Below are 16,662 nucleotides of genomic sequence, written 5' to 3'. Positions count from 1 at the left end.
TTTAATTTTATTTTGAGTCAAAAGTCTCACTAAGTTGCTGAGGCTGGCCTTGAATTTGCCATCCTCCTGCCTCAGCCTCCCAAGTAGCTGAGTTTACAGCTGTGCACCACTATGCCCAGCTAAGCCAATGTAAACTTTTAATCATTCAGTAGTATTTACAATGAAAGTAAGAAGTCAGTAAATATTAAACCAGTACTCTACCATATATTTGAAATCTGCCCATTCTTGTATATCTGAAATTTTTATGTTTTCATTTTCATTTTGACCCATTAATAATTCCTTTACTATAGAATGTTTTTGTTCACATAACTTAACTATTGAACACAACTCTATTTGCATTTTAAAAGCAATCTTCCTGTATCTCAGCTGCCCAGAGCCTAATAACTTTTGTAACTAATAACTGCCCAGAGAAAGCAATGACCCCCTAAGAAGGCAGGTGGTCACTCCAGCATTTGTGTATCCATTTGTCCAACAGACCATCCATCTAGTGCTAACTGAGCACCTACTACATACAATATCCTCATAGAGAAGTTACTGTTGGGGCTTGAATTGATTCCCGAGTCATTTGGCTAAGTTGTTTTGATAGGGTCAAAAGCTCCAAGATATTTCCTGTCTGTCTGTCTGTCTGTCTGTCTGGGTCGCTGAGGTGCTGGGGTTGAACCCAGGGCCAGGTACACACGGGGCAAGCACTCCACCACCAGACTTCACCTCTTAACAAAGATGGAGATGTTCTTACCAGCTCCTCCGAGGTTCACTTTTCCAACCTGCTCAGAGAGCAACCTGCTGCAGTTGTGGGCAGCCTCGGAGAGCGGCACGGAAGTGGCGGGACTGCAGCCTCCTGTGCAGGATAAGAAGGCCGACCCCATCTAAGCCGCCCCACACCAGCGTCCTACGCTAAGGTTCTGCACAGCCCTCAGATGTCGCGGTGACGGGCATCTGTGCTGCTCTCCGTGTGAGCTCTTTAAAATAGTTTAGAGCAGTTTTAGGGCTACAGGATAATGAAGCAGGAAGCACAGAGCCCCCCGCGCCCCTCCCACGGTTTCCACTCTTATTACCTCTGGGTGGTGGGTGCCTGTGGGACCACCATAGCCAGGCCCGCGGTGGGCCTGAGCGCCCCATGTTGAACATCCTAAGTGTGGACAAGTGTATGGTGACGTGCACCCGCCATGGCAGTGACAGGTGGCACTGCCCTGACAGCCCCTGTGCTTCTCCCACTCTCGCCCCCTCCCTGCCGGCCGCCTACAGTCTCCGTGGCTCTTCCCTGAGAAGGTCCTGCAGCGGGAACCCTGCAGAAGTGGCTCTCAGGCTGGCTTCGTCCACTTGTCCCTCAGCGTGTTCCTCTTACCTGAGGTCCCGAGCCTGCCCGGCGAGGCCCCCTCTACAGGCCTAGACTCGGCCACAGGCCTCTGGGCAGCAGGGCCTGCCTGGCTCTTCCTGCACCTGTGGGGACAGTCCCCAGCACCTTGCTTTCTCCAGGTGTCCTTTGTGGCCTTCTCAGACTGTTTGCCCGGTGCCCACCACCGCTTCCCTGCCCTCCTCTCTGCTGACCAGCACCACCTGGCCTCTGCCGGCCCCTCCTGCTGGGCCTAAGGAGCTGTGCCTTGTGCTCTGTGGGGCTCCTCAGCTGAGCTGGCATCTCAGCACTGTGCTGACACCCCGTGTTTACGGCTGGAGCTCTGTGCAGTGAAATAAAAATAGATGGGGGCGGTGAAGCCACCAACAACCTTTTTAAGGAATGGGTGGGAAGGCCGAGGGCGTGGCCAGAGGTGGAGCCCTGAGCTTGCATGCATTGAGCCCTGGCTTCAATCCCAGCACCCTCCACGCCAAAAATAAAAATAATGGGTTGGCTTATTTTTTTTTTTCCAAATTGTTTTTGTTCTTGTTGATTTTAAAGCATTTTCATAAAGTGTGGAAGGCGCATCAGACGGTTGTAGAGAGGTAGAAGCTCGGGTTAGCACTTGTGTCCAAAATGCTTAGGGTGCTCTCTGCTTTAGTGTCTTTCTTGCCATGCACACACTGACATGTACACATGTGCACACACGCACACGCATGCACACACACGAAGGCATGTGTGATAGGTGCAGTCCAGATAAGCTTTGTGGACTGTACCCAGCCAGTTTGCTGGTGCTGATGTGTGCCAGTCATGTGGGACGTCACCCTTAGGGGAGGAGGGGAGAGGGCTCACAGTGCCTCCCTGCTCTTCTGTAGAGTTTCTACTTCAAAACAGAAAACCTGAAAATAACCCTCGCAGGAGAGTCCCTGGGGAAAGGGCCAACACAGGCAGGTGCAGCATTAAGGGCAGGAGGACAAAGGAGTAGACATCAGGGAAGGTTCTGGAACAGGAGCCAGATAGGGACTCCTGAGCAGGAGCATCATGTGCAGTGCCTGGCACTTTCCTGTGCAGTTGGAGGGTGGGTGACCCGGGGTGAGCAGCGAGTGGAGGCTGGACAGGTCAGAGGATCCCATCCTGAGCACCGCACATTCAAAGGCACTTCAGAAAGGGGCGTGGAAGTGGGGTGGGTGACAGTGACCAAAGGAGGGCTGTGTGCTCAGGGATGGGGCAGACGGCAGCTCCGACATGTTTGGATCGATTGATAAAACTTTGGGCAGTTTTCAAATAAGAAGAAGTCTGGACTGTTGCACAGGGTTTTCTGTCCCGAGGAGCTGCTTATTGGTAGCACGGATCCTAGAGTCAGAGGGTGAACAAGGCAGGGGGGCGGGCCGGGCGAGTAGGCTTGTGTGTGGACGCATGGTTTCCAGGTCCTTAGGAGCGTGGGGGGTGGGGTGTCACTGAGATAGGACTGTGCCCTGGACTAGAAATGGAGATGTTGGGCGTGTCCGTCACCCCGAGGAGAGTAAGCTTGTAGCAGAGCAAGTGGCTTCCGTAGGTGCTCGGCTGTTTCATGAATGAATGGGGTGAGACAAACGGAATGTGTTTGCTGAACTGTTTGGTGCTTGGTGAATGGCCCTGGTCAGTTGTCGTCTTAAAATACTCAGAAGAAAGCCACAGCCCTACCCCTCCAGGGCCTCCCGTTGGATAGTTCCTATGTGTTGTGCGTTTTGCATGGGAGGTGTTCACTGGGGATTGAACTGGGGGCACTTTACCACTAAACTACACCCCAGCCCTTTTTAATTTATTTTGAGACAGGGTCTAAGTTGTCCATGCTGGCCTTGAACTTGGGACTCTCCTGCCTCAGCCTCCCACTGTCGTAGCTGAGATTGCCACCAGCTGCATGTGCATTTTAAACTGCTTAGTGCCTTAATGGAGCTTCTTATTTCTTGCTCAGAACATCATTAAAATGATGAATCAAGGAGTGAAGTAGGAAAACTGAAATTTAAAGAGATTAAATAAACGTGATGATGTGAAGGGTGCAATGCACGTCCATAAGCCCAACGGGGCTGGGCACCAGAGCGTGCTGGTCCGTGGCTCAGGACTCCCCCTCTCGCCCCACAAGCCCCTGGCAGCGCACCTCTGGAAGCATGGCGAGGCACTGGAGGCGCTGGAGAACGCCATCAGGAGCTCGCGGCGCCTGGAGCTCCTCTGCAGAGACTTCGAGCTGCAGAAGGTGTGTTACCTGCCGCTCAACACCTTCCTCCTGCGCCCGCTGCACCGGCTCATGCACTACCAGCAGGTCCTGGAGCGTCTGTGCAAGCACCACGCGCCCAGCCACGCAGACTTCAGGGACTGCCGAGGTGAGCCCGGGACGCAGGTTTCCACAGTCCCCTGTCCCTCTTGGTCCCTGCGTGGAAAGGTGCTACTCCTCCTTCACCTCTTGCACGCATTCCTTCCTTTGAGCCTGGGAGGCTGGGGGCAAAGAACCCTGGAGGCGCCCACTCAGAACGGCTTCCACCTGTGTGGGTGAAACTCCTACTCCTACCTGCCACAGAAGGGGGCTGGTCCCTGATCCTCGTGCTCAGTACCACTGGGCATTTGTGATGTGCAGTCACCTGAATAAGCCTTTCCCCCCCGAGTTAACTCCACCTTCCTCACCAGCCTGAGGCATGGTGAGCTCATTTTACCTATGGAGACTACTGACATCAGAGAGGTTAAGGAATCTGTCCAGAGCTACCCAGCTGGGAAGTAAATGGTATGGAACCTGGGTCACGCTTCCCTACTGACTGAAGATGATGTACTCCCTCAAGGTGCCCAGGCCAGGCACAGGATCTACTTTGTCACCTTTACTCCTTCAACAGTCCCATTTTATCGACAAGGAAGCAGAGGTCAGAGGGGGAAGGGATCCAGGAGTGCACTCTTGTCCCACTGAGCGGCACATTGTTTTTTCTTTTTTTAAAAGAGAGAGGGAGAGAGAGAGAGAATTTTAATATTTATTTTTTAGTTCTCGGCGGACACAACATCTTTGTTTGTATGTGGTGCTGAGGGTGGAACCCGGGCCGCACGCATGCCAGGCGAGCGCGCTACCGCTTGGGCCACATCCCCAGCCCTCCGCACATTGATTTGAGCCTGGCTCCTTCTGTCCTGCAGTCTGTTGGCATTTATGTTCCCTGGCCTCAGCCCCAAGTCCCTTGCGAGTCAGGGCTGTTGCTGAGACAGTCCCCTCCCCTCTCCAGCCAGGGCTGCCCCCAGAGTGGGCCCTTTGGAGATGCCTCCTGAACACACTGCATGGAGTCTGTGTCCCTTGCATGTCAGGCCCCCTGCTCTTGCCTGAAGGCTCAGACCCCTCCTGTCTCCTGGGCTACCTGTTACTGTTCTCCAGACTCGTCTTTTCCCTCCTCCTTTGCTTGAAACCGAGGCGGCCCCTGCCTGCTCCAACTAAAATCTAAACCCGTTCTGACCTGCACCCGTTCCTCATGCACCGGATCCACACTGCTGTGGGTGCCTGGGAGGTGGAACACATGGGATCCTGGCCCTGAGAGGACCTGCTGTAAACGCAGGTGGGCAGGAGCAAGGAAGGGATGTCCACGGTGAGGATACAGAGGGGAGGGTCGGAGAAAAGGGAACAGCACAAATACAGGTATGCACCGGTCCAAAGGGGAGAGAACTCATGGAACATTCCAGAAAGCAGAAGTGCTGGGTGCCCTCTGTGTGGAGTGCAGAGGAGTGGGCAACCAGAAGCCTGGAACAGTGAACAGGGCCCGGCACCACAGGGTCTTGTAGATGTGACGAGCTGACCTGGCTGCAGAGGGAAGGCAGGAAGGGCTCTCGTGGCGGGGGGTCCAGACGGTCGCTCTCGGTGTCTAGAACGTACGGGGATCTCCTTCAGCTCGTCTTTTAAAACACAGCTCAATAGAAGGCTTGGCAAAGTCGATGAAGACGGTGGCGGCTCATGCCCGACGGGCAGAGCTGCCTCCGATGTCAAGGTTTCTCTAGACCATCAGCCTGTGAAACCAGCCACTGCCACGGCGTGGTGCCTTGTGTCCCTGCCTCCTGCATCACTGCCAGCACCTCCTCGGCCTTCCCTGCAAACCTGTCCTCGTCCCGCAGCCTCAGCTGGCACCTGACCTCAACGTTGGTCTGGCCTCGCCCACCTTGTCCTGGTGTCCTGGCATTGCCAATTGCTGTGCCAGGACAAGGTGGCCTCTCCCAACTCTGAGGACCCCACAGACGTGTCACTCAGGACGGGGAGAGGACACTGGGACTTGCAATCCCTGATGTTGGAAGAGTTCATCCCTGACAATTAAAGAGAGAGATGTGCTTGTGTCCTAGCTCAAGCAGAGTGGCCTCACTGTAGAGAGGGGGCACACAGGCAGGCCTGAGCACAGGAGGCCTGAACTGGGGGGAGGCCAGGTGCCCTCCTCTCCTCTCCCAGCCTCCTCACTCCCAACCCACTGAGTACTGGTGCCCAGTAGAGGTTTATTGGACCAAGTGGGTGGTAATGTCCAAAGACAGAGGAAAACTCTAGGGTTTGTCACTGTGGCCGAGGGGAAGCCGTCTGTGGTCAGCCAGGAAGTGCTTACTTTGCTCCCGACTGCCAACACTTGCCTTCTGGAACCCGAGGAGGAGGGGCAGGGGGAATTTGGGGACCTGAAGACTGAAAATCAGGGGCACACGTTTCTGGACAGAACTGTCACATGCCGAGCCACCGCAGGCTTGTGTGCCCCCTTGATGCGTGGTTGCTGGCTCTGGGCAGCTCCTTTGGCATGTCCCCGTTGCTCTTTGCGCCCTCTTGGTAAGCATGCTAATGTCCACAGGAGGAAGAGCAGGTGCACTGATGCTTGTCCCCGAGTGTCGCAGTACAGGCCCCTCCCACACAGGCTGGCGGTCCCCACACTTCTGTGGCCTCTCTGTACTCACGGGGCCCTGTTCTCTCCAGGAAAGAGGCAGAATTCAGGGCGCCCTCATTCTGTGTCTTTCTCTCGATGCCCACGAGTCCTTTTACCCGAGGGGCAGCCAGGCACCATGAGGCCATGTTGAGTCCCCTGCCTCCTCGAGGTACTGCAGGGAAACCGGGTCAGCAAATCTGTCCCTAGAGCAAATCCCCAGTTTCTCTGATTGAGCAGCAGCGATGCGTCCCCGCAGGACAGGCCCTGAAATGCACAGCTCTGGAGAGTCTAGCCGAGAGCCCGGGGAGAGGCCCTGGCCTGCACTAACCTCGCGCTTGTGTCTCCTTCGCCAGCCGCGTTGGCAGAGATGACGGAAATGGTGGCGCAGCTGCATGGTACGATGATCAAGATGGAGAACTTCCAGAAGCTGCACGAACTCAAGAAAGACTTGATTGGCATTGACAATCTCGTGGTTCCCGGGAGGGTAAGCGGAGGGGGTGGGACATAGAGTCAGAGAGAGGCTTCGGGGGCTAGAGCTTGTGGACCATGGACACTCTCAAGTTCAAGTGCCCTCCCCCTGCCCCCCGGGAGGCCACTGGGAAAACACTTTGAACATGACAGTGTCATTCAGAATCTGTGTAGGGAGGAGAGGGAAATCCTCTGACCTCACCTTCTGCTTCTTCTTATTTGTTGATTATTTACATTTCCCTATTGCATTCCAGGGGGGATTTAAGACAGCTTGTCTTGTTTTTTAAAACTTAGGTAAATGAGGGGCTGAGGGTGCATCTTAGTGGTAGAGCAGTTACCTAACATGCCTGAGGCCCTCCATTCAATCCCAGCACAAAACAAAAAAAAATGAAATTTAATGAAAATGGAAGAGAAAGAGAAAGAAAAGGACTAGATAAAATGGTGATCTAAAAGCAGAGAAGTTGTTAGTGCATGATAGTGTCTATAAGATCCCATTCAAGTTCGGTACTTTTTTTTAAAGATGCAAAATTTTTATACATAAGTTTCATTTAAAATCAAAATGACATTTGAAACAATTCTGGGAGATACAGGTTCACTTATGGTATTAACTTGTACCTACCCAGCACCCTCCACGAGAAGCAGGTCATTAGCAATGGGTGGGGCTTCCAATACACACACACACACACACACACACACACACTCTCACACTCACACACACTCCCACCAGGTAGGGGAACAGACAAGATGGGGGAAAAGCCTGCTTTTTCCAGTTCCCTTCTCAGGAAGCAATCATTTCTCAGGAATCAAAAATGATCATTCTTTGCCATATCTATCCAATTCCTCTGGAATCTTGGTCCGGGTGTCTCTCCCACTTCCAACTCTGTGCCAGCCACATTCAGGCCTCTGCCCTGCTGCATGCCAGCCTTACCCTTAGGACCAGCCCCTGAACGTCGGGCCTTGCAGGCTCATCTAACAGGTAGCGGCCTCGGCACTGGGGGAGCACATGGGGAGGTTCCCCGCCGTCACCGCCAGAAGCCGAATCACAAACTGACGGGAAAGGGCAGACACGCTTTGGGAGACTCGTCCGAGTTCTATGGTGGGTACTGGGTGGAGATGAAGGCTGGGGTTCGCCCCAGCTCTTCTGGCGAGAGAGTTCTGCCTGGTCCCAACACGTAGCGGCCTCGTCCGCCTTCCATGTGGAAAGCCCGGTGGAATTGATGTAATTTTGTTTAAGCAGAACTCTACAAGACATTAATGCATTAGGCCGAGGTGAACAGGCCGTTTGTAAGGATTTCTCATTTTCAGGGAACGGTTTCCAGTGAGTGAAGAGAGCACTGGATTGGAATAGGCAGCCACAGGTTCAAATTCTGGCTCTACCAGAGCCGGCATGATGGAACTGGAAGGGGGATCTTATCCTCCCCCACATGGGTCTTATTATATAAGAAGACGCAGTACATCTTATCTTCCGTCTCCGCTCCCACTTACAAAGGGGACCAAGCATTCCCTTCCTGCGTTATGGACGGTGCCACAGCACCCCGAGCATCATGAGCCTTTCACGGCTGGTGCTCGGTCACCCCTGGCTGACCAGGTTGTCTTGGGCTCATTTCTTCATCATTTTGCTCCTCGGTTTCCTTATCTGGAAGTGGGAATAATACTGTTGAACGTCAGGCTGGCGTGAGGGACCAGTACGCCCGCCCGGGACGTGTCAGACATACCGTGCACTCAGCAAGGGGAGGTCGTTTTTGCTTACACAGGTGAAGCTGGAGTTGGGGTGCTGCTTACCGGCTTCAGCGCCACCTCACTTCCTAGGCAAACAAAATGGGAGCAGCATCACGGGCTCTCAGAGGGAGCGAGTTCCAGAGAGACAGTAGTGAGGGTGGCACGGCACTGAAGGCACTACTGATGCGCATGGGACAGTCCATGTGTGCTCTATCTCAACGTAAAATTGACCATTAGCTGGACGTGGTGCAGTACAGCTGCTCAGGAGGCCAAGGTGGGAGGACGGCTTGAACCCAGGGGTTCAAGGACAGCCAGGGCAACCTGGCCCCCATCCCAAAAGAAAGAAAAGGTTGCTGTTTGGTTTTCAAAGTGCCTGTCCTACACAGCACAACCTCGTCCTCATGGATCTAGGGGAAAATGTGCCTTGGTTCCTCTGGTTTCTAAGACCCAGAGTCGGAACTCACAGACAAGATTCTCTGTCTTCTGCACTGTCTTCCCGGTCCCTGGCTGCCGCTTTGTGCAGTTGGAATTCCTGTCCTCTCCTTCATGGTGGGGAGCATGGAGCTGGGGGTGGCCCTCATCCTCAGAGGGGCTGTGGCTCCCTGCATGTGAGCACATGCTTCCTGCTAGCCTGAACCCCAGTTTCCTGTGAGGTGCCGCTGATGGGGCACCTGCCATGAAGGCCCCTGGGAAAGACGTGGCAGCCTAGCCTGGCCCCGGGATGCAGTAACTGAGGGCCCCACTCAGCAGGACAGGGCCGCGGGTGCAGGGGGCCCTGCGCTCTTGGTACATCTGGCTGTGTCTGCTCCGCAGGAGTTCATCCGCCTGGGCAGCCTCAGCAAGCTCTCGGGGAAGGGGCTCCAGCAGCGCATGTTTTTCCTGGTAAGTGGTGAGAGCCATGTATCCTCTCGATGGCCCCCGGACCCATGTTGTCACAGGGCTAGAGATCGTCAGGCCATGGCCACCCAAGGGACCCTGGCAGGCAGGAAGAGCAGCTCCCTGGGTTTCCCAGAGACTTGGGGAATGCACTGACTGCCCTGATGGTATCCAGTGGAGCCCACTCACCCGCCACTCCGCTTGTTCCTCTAGTTCAACGATGTCTTGCTGTACACCAGCCGGGGACTGACCGCCTCCAACCAGTTTAAAGTCCACGGGCAGCTCCCGCTCTATGGCATGACGGTGAGTGCGCCGCGCGGGCAGCAGCAGGTGCTCTCCCTGCCAGGCAGGAGGGAGCACACCTCTGATGGGAGGAGCCAAAGGGCGAGGCTGGACAGGAAGTGGAGGACAGGACCCTCCTGGGTGAGAAGACTGGGCCCTGAAGACCAGTGGCTCTCCAGTACTGCCCCGTCCCCTGAAAGAACGGCCTTCTAGGGCCCTCCGGTAGGGACACTGCCCCTCCTCTTGCATGTGAGATGCCACCAGTGCTTCCTTCTGGAACCAAGTAGAGGCTGCTGCCTGCCTCTGTGTGACCCTGCCCCTCCCAGCCTGGCGGGCAGCCTCACCACACACGAGGAATGGTGCATCGGGGCTAGACCAGCTTGTCCCCTGCAAGAAGAGCCAGTGGCCAGGGCCCCAACCCCTGGACAAGCAGGTGCACATGAGACACCTCGCTGCAGGATTGTGACCTTGGCTTATGGTGGCCTCCTTAGGAGGTGGACAGAGAGGTGCATGGGCTCTGCTTTCCTCTGGGCCCTGACCTGTTTTCGGCTTTCAGTGGCCTGGTCACCTTTAGGAAGCATCTGACAACATACCAGGTATCTCGCCTACTGCTTCACGGTAACGTGGTGAACTCTTGCCCCACAGATCGAGCAGAGCGAGGACGAGTGGGGGGTGCCCCACTGCCTGACCCTGCGAGGCCAGCGGCAGTCCATCATCGTGGCCGCCAGGTAACTCTGAATCTGACCGCCTACCGTCTACCTTTGACCTGCTGTGTCTGAGAAGCTGACACCCATCTCTGTCCTCAGTTCTCGGTCCGAGATGGAAAAGTGGATTGAGGACATCCAGATGGCCATTGACCTGGCAGAGAAGAGCAGTGGCCCCACACCTGAGTTCCTGGCCAGCAGCCCCCCGGACAACAGTGAGTGGTGGGGAAGCTCCCTGGGGCAGTGCCCAAGCCCATGGCCATGGGGCTCACTGTGGAGGGGTGGCCTGGCTCTGCACCCCTGGCAGATGGTCCCTCAGCCATAATCTGTGTTTGAGTTTAAGGCTAGAAATCAAACAAAAGCTCTTTTTCTGAAAGTTAAACTGTGGAAACATGCAACGGGGCAGGGAAGTCACCCGCTCAGGGCCGGCACTGCGGCTCGGCAGTTGGTGTCCAAGGAGAAGGGTGGGCTGCTGTGCAGGGCCACAGGCCAGGCACCCAGATGTGCAGGGCTCCCTGGCAGAGGCAGGTGGGCCAGGGCATGCTCCCCTCCATGGAGGCCTCACTAGACCCCTGCTTAGTGGGTGCCCTGGGGACCACGCTGAGTCCCCCAGCCTTCTGACCCTCCTCAGTGCTTTGGAGGGGATCAGGCTTCACATGAGGAGACATGAGTGTGGCTTCCTGTCATCCTGCAGAGTCCCCCGACGAAGCCACCACGGCCGACCAGGAGTCAGAGGACGACCTGAGTGCCTCACGCACCTCACTGGAGCGCCAGGCCCCTCACCGCGGCAACACGATGGTGCACGTGTGCTGGCACCGCAACACCAGCGTCTCCATGGTGGACTTCAGCGTCGCCGTGGAGGTACCCGTGGAGTGCGGAGGTGGCGGGAGGTGGCGGCTGGGTGGCTCTCATCCCTACCTTGCACCTGCCCGGGCAGAGCACGTGCAGCCTCCGGCCCAGGGGTCTGCAGTGAGCCTGGCCCTGTGCCTGGCCATTGGCAGCTGAGCAGGGAGGACGGGGGCAGGGAGTGGGCGTTGTCCTCTGCCGCTGCAGCCGCGGCTCCTGCTGTCCGTCAGTCTTCGCTGCCACCTACAGGAGTCTGGCTTTCTTTTGTTCTCCAGCTTCTCTCCTCTAGGGGACTGGGTCACAGGGCAGCGTCTTCACGGGTGCAGCCGTGAGTCCAGGGCCATGTCCTGGAGCTGCCACCTGGGAATCGGGTGTCTGAGGAGGTTGTAGGGTCTGACAGTGGGCAAGCTGGTGCCAGCAGGGCCACCCCGAGGAGGGGACGCGGGGTGGGGCCCTCCAGGGGTGCTCTGGGACTCGCCCTGAACGTAGGCCTCCTTGATCACAACTGGGAAGGCTTCCAGACCTTTCCAAACCCCCTTTTCCAGCTCAGGTCTGAAGTGACTTTAAGAACCTTTCAAGCCCAGAAAACTGAAAACAGGAGCTTTCTCATGTCCCCTGGCCAGCAGCACCCACCTGGCTGTACCCGGCCATCGGTGTCTCTCCAGTTGCGTGCAGCTCGGTCTCGTATGAAATCGTCACCGTGGCTGACCCTGGCTGGTCCCCTGGCCCCCACTGAGGTAGAGGCTGGACTCAGCTTCTAAAACACAGGAAGTTCTCGTTCCCAAATGTGCCTGGGCCACAGCATCACGTGAAGGTTCGCTGGCTCCGATCAGGCAGGCTGGGAGAGGTGCCGACCTCTGAGGCATCTCCGTGTTCTCTGGAAGTGACCTTCATGGTCCCACCCACCTTTCTGAGCTTCCTGCTGTGCCCTGTGTGGGGACGACAGTCTCTGTGGACATGGCGAGGCCAGGCACTCACTGTTCTGGCCACTCCCGCTGGGCTCTGCCCGTGGAGGCCGCTGTGCCTGGTCAGTGGGCACTGACTGCACGTTCCCTCTCCCTCCCGCTCACAAGCCACGTGTTCCGCACTCCGCCCCCACTGCACCCTCCCTCTGGGTGGGCGTGTGAAGCTTGCTGGGAGCGGGAAGCCACTCAAGCGTGCAGTGAGGGGCAGGTGGCCTGGGGGCACCTCCACAAGCCCCGCACTCCTTCACGCACCATCTACAGAGTCGCGGGTGTCTTCAGGGTCGGGAGAGCCAGACAAGCAACCTGGCCCGCAGGCCAGATCCAGCGACACCTGGCCACTTCCCGTCCTGAACTAGGAGTGGGACCATGCTTCCCAGTGGTCTCTGGGTACTGGCTCCGATTTTGCCTGCACAGCCTGTGACACTTACTGCGGCCCCGAGGAGAAGCTGGCCACCCTCAGGAGCCAGCATGAATGCTCGTGGGTGGCTTTGGGGGGCAATAATGCAGGTTAAAGTTTTGTGGGACTGGCCAGGTATCTCCCACACGTCCCCTCCATATGAAAGTCCCTCCCAAGGCACAGCACTTCAGTCTGGCCTCTGAGGTGGGTGGCCTCATGTGCCAGGTGCCAAAACGCTCCTGGACCAGCTGGTGGGCCTCGGGCGGCTCCTGTCCTCCCGGCCGTGGCCCTTCCTCAGCCTGTGCCCGGCTTCTGTCTGCTGTGATTTGTGCAGGTAGAAGTGAGCACTGGGAGGCTTGGGGACGGCATGGCGATGAGCTGGCTGTGGCACGGGGGTCCCCTCGGCCAGTCGTAGGGGTCCAGACGACAGGTCTAGGGTAGGACTGCCAACTGAGGGAAGCCGTGCAGCTGGCGGAGCCAGCAAGGGCTTTGAAAGATCAGAGTTGTCTTTTAAGAGTGTACTGGGGACAGTGTCCCTCTGGGAAGTTCTTTGGCAGATAGACACTGACTCGGAGGACAGTGAGAGAGTGCAGTGCAGACAGGGGGACAGGACAGTTCACTTCCTGTGGCTGCTGTGACAGGACCGCACACCCATCAAAACGCCAGCTCACTCTCCCAAAGCACAGCAAGCCCCAGCAGCAGGGCGGTGGTGACCTGGTTCCTGCTGGAGGCGCCTGGGGGACATCTATTCCCTGCCTCTCTGCTGGCTTCTTGCCCGTGTGATACTGCTAGGGCACCGACAGTCCTTGGCTCAGTCCTGTCACATCACTAGTCACCTCTGGAGCCACATGGTCTGCTCCCTGCATCTGGATGCAAATCTCTTTATAGGAGCACCGTCCACATGGATCCTACTTGTAAGAGGTCACGTTCACGAGTAATAGGGGTTTGGACTTGGACGTGTCTTTGGGGACATACCGTTCAGCCCACCCACCATGGGCTGAGATGGATGGCAAGGGGGGCAGAGCAAGGAGGCCTCTGTCAGTCAGGAAGATGAGAGGGTTTCTGGGGACAGCAACAAGGAAACGGGGCACTGGCTGGTTCTGGGAGACGCCCAAGACATGCACTCACAGGGCTCAGCCCACAAGAGCAGAAGGGACAGGGAACTTCACCGAGAGTCCATTGGGGCAGGAGCTGCAGAGGCTGCGAGGACAGAGCAAGGGCTTCAGGTGGCTGGTAGAAGCCAGGGAATCCCGAGGAGCCTGCCTCAGAATATGGGCCTGGAATGGGGCAGATGGATGCAGTGTCGGACCCCTGGGTGGGCTGGCTTTGGGTGTAAGAGGACGTATGCGAGGACATGGGAGAAGTCCTCCTGTCTAATGTGGGGTCCTGACCTCCGGTGTGCCATGGTGTGATACTGCTAGGTCACCAAATCCCCAGCTCAGCCCTGGGTGTCACCATCTGCTGGGAGCCCTGTGCTCCCTTGTCCCTGAGAGGGGATGGCAGTCAGACAAGGGGACAGAAGGTTGGAGCTGCACCCTCTCAGCTCACTGTTCCCCCCCCCCCCACCATCAGACTGTGAGCAGCTGGAGAGAGACGTCAAACATCTTCCATCTCCGCTCCTGGCCCAGGCCTTCACTTGCTGGTGTGGGTACTTACGGGAATGGAGTAAATAGCTTTTGCTTTTTAAAACTGGTAAAATTTAAAATTTGGCAAATTAGCCATTTTAAGTGGACAGGTGAGTGGCACTCATCTTTAAAGGTTGTGCCCCCATGACCACCTTCCTACCTGAGTCTCCCTTGGTGGTGCCACCTTGACAAAGGAAACCAAGGAGACCTGGCTTGTCAGAAAGTCCCCCAGTCGCCTCAGCATTCTCTGGCCCAGCAAGGTGTCCGTCCTTTGCTCCCATCGGGGCTGCCTGTGCGTCTTTAGCAGCAGCTGACCCAGGTCTCAGGTGACCACAGGACTGTGGGATTAGCCCAGGATACTGGAGACAGGGCCTGGACCCGCCCTGCCTGGCTGAGTGCAGCTTCTGGCCCTGGCCCACTAGGTGGCGGTCAGGAGCTGCAGGTGAGGGTGTCCTTCCAGCTTTGGTGGCCGGATGGATCTGTTTCCTAGGAAAGGACCACAAAGACAGTGGCTTAGAGCAGAAATTCGTTCTCCCATGGTTTCTGGGGGGCCACAAGGTGAAGATCAAGCTGTCAGTGGGGCCGAGGCCCTGGAAGCCAAGGGACCCTTCCTCGCCTCTTCCATTGTTCGTTGGCAGAGTGTGATGTTGCTGTGGGCCCCTGCCCCACGGCACAAGGCGTCCTTCCTGTGTGTCCCTCTTCCCCACTGGGACCTCATTTTAACTTAGACCTGAGCCCACCTACTTTACTGAGGTCACATTCTGAGACAGTGCAGGTGAAGAGGATGCGACTTAACCTGTAACAGGTGACCAGGAGAATTACTCAGGCCCGGCCCACTCCACCCAAGGGCTTCTCCACCCGCCAGGGAGTGGTGGGCCTTTTCCTAGTCAGGGCATGCTCTTAGAACCTGGGCACCTCCCGTGACCACCACACAGCACGATGGGCGTCGAGGCCGTGCTGTCTTGCCGGGGCCATTCCCTGTGCCCCTGACTGGCCGCTTGACTTTCAGAACCAGCTGTCTGGGAACCTGCTGAGGAAATTCAAAAACAGCAATGGATGGCAGAAGCTGTGGGTGGTGTTCACGAACTTCTGTCTGTTCTTCTACAAGTCACACCAGGTAGGTACCTGGCCCAGGTCAGGTGGCCCTGGGACCTTAGGGATGGGGACCGAGTGAAGTGTGCCTGGCCTGGGAAGAGTGGCGGCAACTCGGGGCTTCCTACAGCACCCTCCCTGCAGGCAGGCGGCCTCCCCTGGGAGACAGATGGGGCTCCCCTGCTCAGCCCCTGCTGGGCGTGGAGAAGCAGGTGCTGGGGATCCTGCGCTGGGCCTGTGGGGGGGGCACGGCTCAGCCAAGGCTGATGTTAACTGTTGGCTAAAGGACAGTCTGGCTGCTGCTGGGACAAGGAAAGGGGATCGTGTGGGGCTCATGTCCTCCTGGAGTCATGAGCTGGACCTCACTGCACTGGCCAAGACCGTGGCCTCTAGTCCCTTCCCTGCAGACCCACGTCCTTGGGTGGAACTGCCTGGGCTCCAGAGCTGTTCCAGGTGGGGGGCAGTAGCCAGGCGCGGCCTCCTCCCCCAGCCACCTCTGTGCCCTTCCCAGGACAATCATCCCCTCGCCAGCCTGCCTCTGCTCGGGTACTCGCTCACCGTCCCCTCCGAGGCCGAGAACATCCACAAGGACTATGTGTTCAAGCTGCACTTCAAGTCCCACGTATACTACTTCAGGGCTGAGAGCGAATACACGTTCGAAAGGTAAACAACGTCCTGCACTGGGTCCTGGGCAGGCAGGGAACACCCCCGGGGTGGGCCTGCATTTACTCCCTAGAGCTGGCTCCCCTCCCTGCCCGGTGCCCACGAGCCCTCGTTCCTGGGAGGCCAGTGCAGTCTTGGCTTCCTGGGTGCTACCCTGCCCACACCACCAACCCTGCGCCTTTAGGTCTCTTAACGTGTGCACGTTGTCAGGAAGCGAAGCTGAGGCCCGTGGCGGGGAGCGAGCTCGGGGACTGCCGCCCTCCCTTGCTGGGCTCAGCTGTCACAGTACGCCTGACTGGGCGATGGCCAAGAACGTCCCCGTCAAAGGGCCACAGGAAGCAGGAAGAGCTTACATGTCTTAGGGCTCTCCTCTCTGCCGCTGTCTGCATGATGTAGTGAGCTATTTAGCCAAGAAATGGGTGGATAAAGGAGCCAGGCCACTGGGCATGAGCTACACCTTGAGGCTACTCCTGAAATTCACATTTTTAGATAGAAATTCTGAGCCTCTGGGAAATGCACTCCATAGCACACCTCTGATGGAGCTGTCATTGCTGTCCTTGGAGACAGAGCCCTCAGGCTAGACAGGGCAGTAGTCACTACTCAGGGGCCAGGTCAGTGCCCTCCTAGGGAGCAGCTTGTCTCCCGGGGTTGACAGCGAGTTCTCATGGGTGCTCAGATCCACAAGGACTGCTGAATGGGCCGATCGTGAACTGTACACATGCCTTGTGATGTCCACAAAGAAACCCAACAGTTCTTGAGCAACAGTTTGCCACCGAGCCCACAGGATAGTGATTCTCACACTT

General features: G+C 56.9%; 1 protein-coding gene across 6 annotated transcripts in view; it reads left to right on the top strand.

The window, feature by feature from the left end:
* Positions 1 to 16,662, top strand: part of Farp1 (FERM, ARH/RhoGEF and pleckstrin domain protein 1) — a 264,905-nt gene that overhangs the window by 246,263 nt on the left and 1,980 nt on the right. For all 6 annotated transcript variants that reach the window (XR_003301739.2, XM_026399205.2, XM_026399222.2 and 3 more), the window contains 9 exons: positions 3,456 to 3,693; positions 6,576 to 6,706; positions 9,223 to 9,291; positions 9,499 to 9,588; positions 10,213 to 10,295; positions 10,374 to 10,486; positions 10,966 to 11,132; positions 15,114 to 15,221; positions 15,708 to 15,859. Coding sequence is in view for 5 of the 6 variants with exons in the window: in XM_026399205.2 (XP_026254990.2) it covers positions 3,456 to 3,693; positions 6,576 to 6,706; positions 9,223 to 9,291; positions 9,499 to 9,588; positions 10,213 to 10,295; positions 10,374 to 10,486; positions 10,966 to 11,132; positions 15,114 to 15,221; positions 15,708 to 15,859 (1,151 nt within the window). In the remaining variant the exon portion in view is untranslated. The remainder of the gene's footprint in view (positions 1 to 3,455; positions 3,694 to 6,575; positions 6,707 to 9,222; positions 9,292 to 9,498; positions 9,589 to 10,212; positions 10,296 to 10,373; positions 10,487 to 10,965; positions 11,133 to 15,113; positions 15,222 to 15,707; positions 15,860 to 16,662) is intronic.

This window comes from Urocitellus parryii, chromosome 2 (assembly GCF_045843805.1).
Source record: "Urocitellus parryii isolate mUroPar1 chromosome 2, mUroPar1.hap1, whole genome shotgun sequence".
NCBI classification, from domain to species: domain Eukaryota; kingdom Metazoa; phylum Chordata; class Mammalia; order Rodentia; family Sciuridae; genus Urocitellus; species Urocitellus parryii.
The sequence above is the reverse complement of the archived record's forward strand: the minus strand, read 5'-3'. Positions and strand labels throughout refer to the sequence as shown.